The sequence below is a fragment of the Haplochromis burtoni genome, unplaced genomic scaffold (genome assembly GCF_018398535.1).
Source record: "Haplochromis burtoni strain Fernald_Lab_line unplaced genomic scaffold, NCSU_Asbu1 Contig_211, whole genome shotgun sequence".
Taxonomy (NCBI): domain Eukaryota; kingdom Metazoa; phylum Chordata; class Actinopteri; order Cichliformes; family Cichlidae; genus Haplochromis; species Haplochromis burtoni.
The window spans coordinates 529,417-539,340 of record NW_024582572.1 but is presented as its reverse complement, the minus strand read 5'-3'; the positions used below and the strand labels follow the sequence as shown (position 1 = coordinate 539,340).

The window sequence follows — 9,924 nt, the reverse complement described above, 5'->3', positions numbered from 1 at the left end:
CTTTACTGATTACCTATTTTTGAAAGCAATTAGTTACTTAGTTACTTTTTAACAACACGATTTACACCCTGAATAGGTAATGAAGCGACAGATCAATCCCAATTCTACTTTTTCTGCATAATCCATCATATAAAATGTAATCAAATGGAAAAGTCTCTTTTTAAAACTTGTTTTATTAGTTTTAATCTTTTAACTTTATGCATCAAGCAAAAAATAAATTATCTGCAACATTCTCTGACTGGAAGAAATTAGTTTAACATTTAAACCTATTTTCTGCACATTCCAGCACATAAAATAAAAGTTTTTTGTGTTTACACTCAGTCTTTCAAATAGATGCAAGTAAAACACAGCAGAAAATAAATAAAGTCAAAGACTAGCGGTCCTGTTGCTCTATTTTCACCTGTATAGCAGGAGTAAGGCAGGCGGAGGTTTGCCCTGGTGCAGGTGTGCCACAGCCGTCATGTCAGTGAAGTTTAGGGTTTTTTCGCTGTAAAAAGAAGTTTTCTTCCCACGCACAGCGGACACTAATGTTTTTGTCACTTTTTATGGAATCAAACTCAAAGTAAGGTCAGTACTTCCACGCTTTCAACGCTGCACGCTCATACTCTCTCCCGCACTCGATATATGATCCATTGTTGATCTGCACACAGCTGTTGCCACAAATGTCGCACTCGCTTACGTCACTGTCATGAGACATTCTCGCAAAAAAATCACGGTTTTAGTAACGCAGTAACGCAGCGTGCTCACGGGAAAGTAACCGTAATCTAATTACCTTTTTGCATTAGTAATCCCTTACTTTACTCATTACTTGAAAAAAGTAATCTGATTACTGCCCATCTCTGTTAGTGACAAAGGTGAAAACGCTCAGCTCAAGGCTTTACAAGCAAGCTTTGCTGAACACGATGAGCTCATTTCTTTGTGCCGTCTTCAAGCACAGCTCACAGGCACAGGATGATACCTCTAAGAACAGTAAGGATTTCTTCCAACGGTGAGTAATGCAAAGCCACATTGTGAATTTCTAGAATGAAAATATAAAGCTTTGAGCGAGAAGCCCCACAGACCTGTTGTTCAAACCTTCCGTTTATGAAGGGCAACCAATCAGAAACAGAGTAGAACTACAGGAGCTGGAAGGGAGCTAAAATGATTTGTTTCCCACTGAGGATCAGCAGCTCCCGTCCCGGGACAAACATGAGGATTGGAAACTGACCACAAAGAGCCTCTTTAGTCTGAAGCAGACCAGTGAAACCCTTCCTGTACCAAATGAGTTATTTCCATGACAGCCAGCGCTCGGCTTCACGCAGTCACAGGTGTCACTGAGATTTCTTTCATTTTCCCCTCATTCGTTGCGAGGCGAGAAAAAAAACGAGCTGTGACCGCGCGCTCCGAGTTCGGACGCTTTCCATCGACGGCCATGTTGGCGCTTCTTTCCTGCTCCGTGACCGTTGCCATAGCAACTGGTGTTTCCACAGATGCGAGCTCTCAGCTCTTGGCCTTGTCACCATGGTAATGTTTCGCACAGGCCTGATTTACAGCTTACAGTCGTCAGCTGTGCAGAGAAAAGCAGCAGCGAGCCACCTGGGCTGAATCTGAGAGCGGGTCCGTTTCCTGCACGCTCTGCACCGTCCAACTGTTTCACCCCCGCACAGCTGCCACACACAACTGCCCGCGATGTACTTCACACTGAGCAAACTCCTCCATCAGAGGACCTGAGGAACCTCAAAGCCAACTGCGTCATCATGACTAAATGTGCTGAGAGAGGGCGACCTCTGCTGGTCATCAGGAGGCATCACTGCCGCCATCGTTAAAGGGGACCTGCTCTGTTCATGTGCAGCTCCACGTATTTACTCCTGGACTCTAACCAAGCAGCTTTGCATATCTTATCTTTCAGTTCATCTGCCTAAAACAGCTTTCTTCTGATTGGCTGCCCCTCACAGACACAAGGTTTAAAACATCAGGCGTGTAAGGTTTCTGTGGTCACGGCCATATTGTGTGTCTGATGACCTCATACAGGTCCAACAGCAGAATAAACTTTTGCACATATGGGTTACATACACTCTCCATACCGTTACGGGAAACTCTGGATATATTTGAGGAGATATGGGAGACAATAGGTTAAAGTAGAATAAAGACACAAACTCAGGGCCATAATATTTTTGACACATCTGAAATTTAAATATGTTGTTTGTTTTGGAAAATTGTTTCACAATTTCAAGCCCTGACCTTATTTCACTTATTTTGTTTATGGCTAATAAAACGTGAGTGTCTGAGTATGCAGACTGAGATAAAGCTAACACCGTGCTGTTAAAGTAACGTATGACTGAATCCTGCAATAAGTGCGTCAGAGGCAGAGATCTTTGTCACTGTGATTAAAGTGCTCTGCATCAGCTCCCAAAAGGAAACGCTGCGTGTCTTCGATGCCGTCCCGCCGCCTCTGTGTCGGTGGACGGGTTTCCTGTTTGAGCGTCCTCTCAGAGGTGTGGCTGCTTACCAATTCCAGCTGCATCCTCAGCTGCGAGCGAGCGATTAGCTCTTCGTCGTCTAATCACTCACCTGGACTACATTAGGATGAGCTCAGCACAGTCAGGCTCATGTTGTGACCTCTGTGTTTGCCTTTGAATCTCATTTTGCCAAACACAAACGCACCCATCTCACGTTCTCAGAAACCCTCCCACCTGCTCGCATCCCGTCACACTGTGGAGTCACCGACGACAGCCGCAGCAAAATGTTTTACTTTGTAATTTCAAAGATGTTAGTCTGCCGTGTCAGCGATCTGCATTCAACAGCTCTGGCTTAGATAACAAAGAAATCCTACAGCAGGATCCAAACGCCTGAGGACACCTGAATTAAACTCACCTGCATTCGGAGACAAAGCGGCCACTGCAACAAATCTTCTGGAAGGAGCGATGCTTTGGCCACGCCCCTATGAAACTAATGGATTTACCTGACTCATAGAAGCTCGATTGAACCTGCAGCCGTTGCTCACCTGTTATGAGGACAAACTGCTGACTGTGCAGACCTGAGTGCAGCGTCACAGAGGCTTCATCGATGTGAGATCGAGGCTCGACTGAAGGTTTCTACGGGTAAAGGACATCAACCACATCCTTCAGAGACTTGCTCCACCCTCTGCGCCACCTCCCTGCAGACCTACACTCGCTTGTTGTGCAGTGTTGCTCCTCAGGTAACAGCCTTCTTTCCAGGCTCCTGTTGCCCAGAGTGTCTTTGATTTGGCAGCAGTGTCGTTTTCCACACGAACGAGTGTTTTTGATCCACTTGAACTCCTTTTATCAACAGTGGAAATTCTCTTGTCTAACTTTAACATTTAACAAATGAAATTTTGTCCTTTTAAGTTAAAATGTTGTTTAAAAAGTTTATTTGGCTCCAGATTTCACCTCCTGTCCATCACTCCTGGATACTTTCTCTCGCTGGTTTACATCTTTGTGGAGGATTCTTAACCCACCAGCATAAGGAGCCTAAAACAGCTTATCTAGGAAAAGCTACTTGAACCCCAAAGAAGTCACCTGACCCCTGACCCCACTGAAAATTTATGGGTGCCCGAGCAAACTGATGAAGCTAAACATGTGTTATATGACAACAAGCTCTTTGGAAACGCGTTACATTAGGTCACCTAAAGAAATGATTGATAGGAGACTCGGTCAGTAGGTAACATCATCAGTTTGCTTTCAGGGCATATAGATAAAAACAAGACATCATTTAGTAAAAGAAAAATATATATTTATTATAATTCTATACAACTGTCAAGATTCACATTTCGTACTATAATAAAGTAGAATAGAATCATCTCAGAGATGCAAGAAAAACAAAGGCATGATCTGCAGTTTGTAACAAACATATTCCAGAAAATAAACTTGAATAAAGCTCTACGATGACGTGCTGCTGCAAAGGCCAAAAGATCCACGCTAAGCCTCCCCACGCACCGATTTCTTCCACGTGTTGCTGCGCTTGCATAAAGTGGGATACACACAGTCTGCACTGAAAACTGCACATCTGACACAACAAGTGCATTTTCAAACCATTAGAAACATCTGTGACGTGTCTGCGTCAGCTTTAGCCCAAATAACACCGTTAAAATAAAAATTCATCAAGCTGGCCGAGGAGCAGGAGACACATTTAGAGTAACTGCAGTTTTTCACATTTCATCCGCTTAAGAGCTCAAATGATTGTTTTCATTTTCACGTCAGTGTCACAAAACACAGAAACGCTCTCACTGCAAACTGCAGCTCAGGTTATACGACACAAAAACAAGAAAACAGAAATCAGGTGTGACCTTCCAGAAACTAGTACTCCGGGTGGAGGACTTTCATATTTTTTGCACAGACTGGCTTTGTAATGTAAAAATAAAAATAATGATAATGTCATCTGTTATTAACAGACAGCTGGCAGCTATGGAGAGCTGCAGAGGCTGAGAGGGGAAACCACGTTCCACATTTTTGGTCTAAACCAATCAGCTGTGAGATCAGCAGAGAGAAAGGTGCTTTGTGTAATGTCCTGAAGCAGTCAGGTCCTGCAGAACCTGCAGCTGCACAGTGTTCATCTAAAGCGCTGCGCAGCCTCAATGCAGCAAAGAAGCATATTTGAACCCAAACCACAATCTCAGCTGAACCTCTCAGAAAGTCATTTTTGCTTAAACTGAAGGTAAGAAGTGGGTTAAAATCACTTACTCCTCTGCCGTCCCTGAACAGCTCTTCAAAATAAGGACGTCCGGCACTAGAGTTATTAGTTGGTTCAACCCACTCTTCTCCTTCTGTGCTGGGAAACTGCACACATGTGAGGTGGAAAGTAAGGCAGACAACATCCCCACGAAGCATCCTGCAGGACTTTATTCTGACACACTGCCGCTCATTTCCTCAAACTGAAATATCAGAGAGCGATGCACTAAAACACTCGGCTCAGCTGTGTGGACATCAAACCAGATTTAACTGTTCCAAGTGTTTTCTTGCTTTTTGATGAGTCACTTGGGTTCAGGTTTACTCAGATCATCATTAGTTGCAGGAGCGGCCCTACGTTCAAAGACGCGCTGAGACCGAAGGACGCCCTGCACATGCTTCTGTAGCACTAGCATCGTCTGACAGTATTTCACAGTCGGGGTGTGAATGCACTGACCCCCCTCGATGCCCTGTGGTTACTGTGGTCTGTATGAAACCAGAGCAGGCTGACAGTTACTGTGTAACGGTCACAGCTAACACAACTGAAGTGAGAAACTGCCTAACTGTGCATAGTCTCCAGTGTACACGCTTCCTCTGCAGTGGCCTCTCTGACTCTACCTTCAGTATAGAGGGAGCTCAGGAGCCAGAGCTGCTCCTGCACTCATCACAGGGTTGATGGTCCTGAGTGCATAAAGAGAAGCATAAAGTGCTGCACACAGACAGACATTTACCAGATTAGATGAGAAAGTGAAGCTGAGAGCGTTGCAGGGTTTCTGTAGTGCGGCAGAACAGCTGGATATAACAGAACTCTGCATAATACTGAACATGTACTGTGATCCTGCAGCACTCACATCTGACAGATCAGCAGCTTTTCTACATGACAGGTGACACAGTGAGTGCATAAATCTCTACGTGTGCAGTGTCCAACCTTCAGCCCCAAAATCACGGCGCTGGCAACTTTGCTTAGTCCCTCATTATTAATCACCTGTTTTCCTCTCCATCCATCAGTCCCGTCTGACATTTCTCCTGCTGATGTAAATCCAGCTCCTCGCGTCTATTTTTGTCTCGTGTGGCCGTCCACTCGAGCCGGTCTCCACAGTAACCGCATCCACGTAAAAAGCACGCAGATTTTACTTCGAGTGACTGCGAAGCTGTGAGAGCTGTGTGGGGGGAGGAGAGGCGCTAAGTGTTCCTCCAGATAAACAGCGTTTCTCATTTAACGCCTCTTTAACCGCTGAATATGTGACGCACCGGCAGCAGGCAAAGCTTTCCGCTGAAATTTTCCACTGCAGGTGGAAACGGTGCAGGTGGAGGAAAACACGTGCAAGTAAGTCGCTTTACTCCTCAGCTGTGAAATGAAAGCTCTCTCACAAAGAGTAAATAACGCAGACACACACAGAGCAGGCTCAGTGTGAGCGCGACTGTGTCACAGCTCAGGTCTTTACAGGTGCGCTGTGGAGTTTCTGCAGCTCCTGTTTGACCTGCACTCACAATTCCCTTTATTCCTGGTGCACAGGTGGATCACAACCTCGTTAAAATCTAGAAAGGCACTGAATACTTTCACTCTTTCTAAAAAAATAAATAAATAAGGCCTTACATGTTATCAAATTCATTCAATCAACCTTTTAAAGCACTAAATGAGTTAGCAGGATGCTCACCTGCAGCACTGTCTGAATAACGTACACTTAGTGTGCCACAGATCATGTTTTGAACATGCATATATTTTTTAATTGACTTGAGACACTGATCATGGATCCAGCTCAACTGTCAAGTTCAGCCATCAATTAACAGAACCTTCAGATAACGTGGTGCCTATATTTTTTAACCCTGCAACCAAAAAAGGGTTTTCTAAAGTATATTTTTGGTGATTTTAGTTTTTATTGTGTTGCAACAACAGAGAAAGGACGGGGGGAACCGTGAAGGCCTCTGGACGGATTAAAGCCCGGGCCTCTGCAACAGCCTTAAGCCATATGATCCACTTGCTCAGCCCTGTGAGCTTTACCCACACCGGACACAGTTTGATAATATGGTGAACGTGACTGATTTATATGCAGGAATAAGAGAAACGGGCGTATATATTAGCAGGGATGTGTGACAGCGTCTGAATTCCTCAGTGCAAGGAACGAGAAAGGCTCCATTTGAAATAAAACATGACGAACAAAACATTTAAGAATATAAATATATTTTAAATGACCTAAAGACCTATTCTAGTCATTTACTGCAGTAACATAAATTCGGCTCAGTGCGCCACAGTACTGTTATTTACAGGCACAGTCGGATCGACGCCACAGCAGCCGAACACGAGAGCGAGTGGATAAGCAGAGTAATATGGGATGGCTGAGTGTTGAATAAAAGCACTGCATGAATGTGTGCGTGACTGGGTGAATGAGGCCTGGAGCCTCTGAGTGCTCAACATGAGTAGAAAGCCCCGCCCCACTTACCGATATCGATTTATAGATGGATACTAAAGTTTGACTGTCATTTGTTTTTGCAGGACGCGCTCTGCACGTGTGTCGCTCGTCTTGTTGTTTTCGTCAGAGCTCAAATACAATCAAAGTTTTCTGCTGTGAAACATTTAAAGGCGCCTTTAACCCGTCGTGCATCGTCCACAAGATTCACGGAGTCTCTACATTCGGCACCGTTTGCTCCCTTTTAAATGCTGCAATATGTAACACTGTTAATCATCAGTAAACCTTTTAGTAGGAAGTCAGAGGACTTTTAAAACTAAGTGTTTTCCCTCCTCAGAGTCACAGAGTGAAACGTGATTGTTGAGGCAGCCTTTTCTCCTTCCTCTGCTTCCTTCTTGGAGCTTTGTTCTTAATCTGTGCTCCTCACGTTTCTACGAAACATTTCTGCAGTTTCATTGATTGTAACTCTGAAAATGTGATGTGGACACTTTTTTTCTTCGACTGGATCAAGTTTTCAAAATAAATTTATTTGAAAAAGAAAAGTCTTAAATATTGTAGAAGTTCCTCTTGAAGTAGAATAACAGGCTGTTGTTTTAGAAATCCTGTGAGGAGTCACGGTTAAGAACAAAACTCATGTGAAGCATCGGACCTACAAAGACCACTGAACTAGTTTAAGGCTTTGAAATTACGACTGAACCCTTGACTGATCCATTAGTACTCAGAGTATTACAGCCGCTGTCAGGGGGAATAAAAACTGAGATTTTGAACTGGCCGAGTTTCAGGTGAAGGCATCAACTGTCCTTCAGTCTCATCAGCTCCGTCATTTTGTAATCAAGCTTCTGTGATTTGCTTCTTTCCACCAGATATTTACTGAGGCCTACTCTTTCATTACATTAACATCACTCTTTTTCAGAACAATGTTTTTGGTTTTATTACTGAAACCAAACTCGTGTGAACAGCTGCAGTTCCTCTAACGGCCACTTGAGGCTGCCTCCAATCCCACATTAAAATGCCCAACGTCACAACATTAAAAAGCAGATTTTATAGGTGAAACTTTTTTCCCTTTAATAACTTATCTTATTAGAAATAAAACTAAAATTACTCAAAACATTCAGATTTTATTTTGAAAATCTCGGCTTTGTTTCCCCTGCAGTGGCTCTAACACTCGACCCGTACCGTACTGATTGCCCTCTGCAGCGTGCGCACTCTTTAGCCCTCACCCTCGCCATCCTGCAGGTTGTGTTTAACCAGAAATTCTTTGATGGTTGGATGATTGTCTAGCCCCACCCACCGCTCCTCCAGGTGCTGCAGAAGCTCCTCCCACTGTCGCTTGTCTTTTCCCGTCTGCCACGACAGCCGAACCATCACTCGTAACAGCGGCAACAGCAAGGGGTGTGGCCTGTCGTCGTCCAGACGCGATGTCTCCGACGGCTGGAAGGGCTTATTGTCAGGTGGGAGGGGCTTATCCTCTGTGTTAGTCTGAGTTTCTGTGGGGGTGAGAACACGCAGGGCGTGGTCACAGTGATCTCGAGCCTCCTCCAGCTGGTCCACCTGCTGGAAACAGCTCGACAGTCCCACCAGGGTGAAGAACCAATGGGAGGAGGTTGGAGGAGGGGCCTGAGTCTGGTTGTCATAGTAACTTGCCCATCCCAGTTTCTGCTGCAGTCTCTTGGCATTGAGCAGAGGACCCAAGGCATCCTGGTAACGTCCCGCCCTCAACGAAACAAGACAAACTGAACAGTGAAACACTCTCAGTGGCAAACCGCTCAATAAATAATGAAACTCAAGAAATGCACAAGAAAATCTAATATTATCCTTACAGTACATTTAGAAATAAGCATCAAGCTAAGGAGATGTTGAGGTGCGCTGTTCTGTCCTGGACTAACAGAGTTCTGCTTAAAGCAGGATGGGCTACCTACGGCCTGCGGGCCACATCCTGGTCTTTTTAATCTGGCCTGCCGAAGATTAGCACAGAATTGCCCAAATCAGATCATAATTATGACTGTATTCATTTGACCTTGTCCTGTAATGCCTGGCGTTCCACCAGATGGCGCATTAGGCGCAGTGATTTGTGGTCTCATGCTCAGAAAAGAAAAGAAACATCGAGTGTGAGTGTTTATACTTTTTCACCCCAGTCAAAGGATGTATGTCTAGATGTGAATACAACATCAGCTGCCACATTTCTACCAAGCATGCTAATAATGCTAACAACCGGTCAATGCAAGAACGGGGTCGGCAGCTAGTTTGCAGAATCAGCAAAACATTTTTAGCTGACAAAGTGCCATCCAACAATCAAGCACAAAGTTGTTTGCTGGCATTCAAATTAGCAAATACTAGCAAGGGCAGTTTCTCAAAGAGTGCGTCCAGGGATGTTGAACAAATTAGAAAAAAAATTAGCTTATCACGCAGGACAGTGACTCACTGTGTTGAGCCAGCTGATGAAGACTTAGCTAGTGAGCTAAACCAAAAAGCAGAGTTGTATTCTTTGGCACTGGACGAAAGTAGAGACACCGCTCAGCTTTGAATTTTAAACAATGGGAATAATGACTAGAAATGAGAATTTCTAGGAGTAGCCAAGTTGGCGGAAGGCTTTCACTTCGTTGGTCTCAGGATCTCATCTCTGCTTTTTGCAGATGATGTGGTCCTATTGGCTTCATCAGGTGAGGGCCTCCAGCTTGCCTTGGAAAGGTTCACAGCCAAGTGTGAAGCAGTGGGAATGAGAATCAGCACCTCCAAACCTGAGGCCATGGTCCTCAGCCAGAAAAAAGGGTGGAGTGCCCACTCTGGGTCAGGGACGAAACTCTGTCCCAAGTGGAGGAATTTAAGTATCTCAGGGTCTTGTTCACGAGTGA

At 44.6% G+C, this 9,924-nt stretch overlaps 1 protein-coding gene across 2 annotated transcripts in view; it reads right to left on the bottom strand.

The window, feature by feature from the left end:
• Positions 1–6,537: 6,537 nt before the first annotated feature.
• snx21 (sorting nexin family member 21) overlaps positions 6,538–9,924 on the bottom strand; it is a 20,191-nt gene continuing 16,804 nt past the window's right edge. For both annotated transcript variants that reach the window (XM_042226415.1, XM_042226414.1), the window contains exon 7: positions 6,538–8,492. In XM_042226415.1, the coding sequence (XP_042082349.1) occupies positions 8,282–8,492 (211 nt within the window). In that variant the 3' untranslated portion in view covers positions 6,538–8,281. The remainder of the gene's footprint in view (positions 8,493–9,924) is intronic.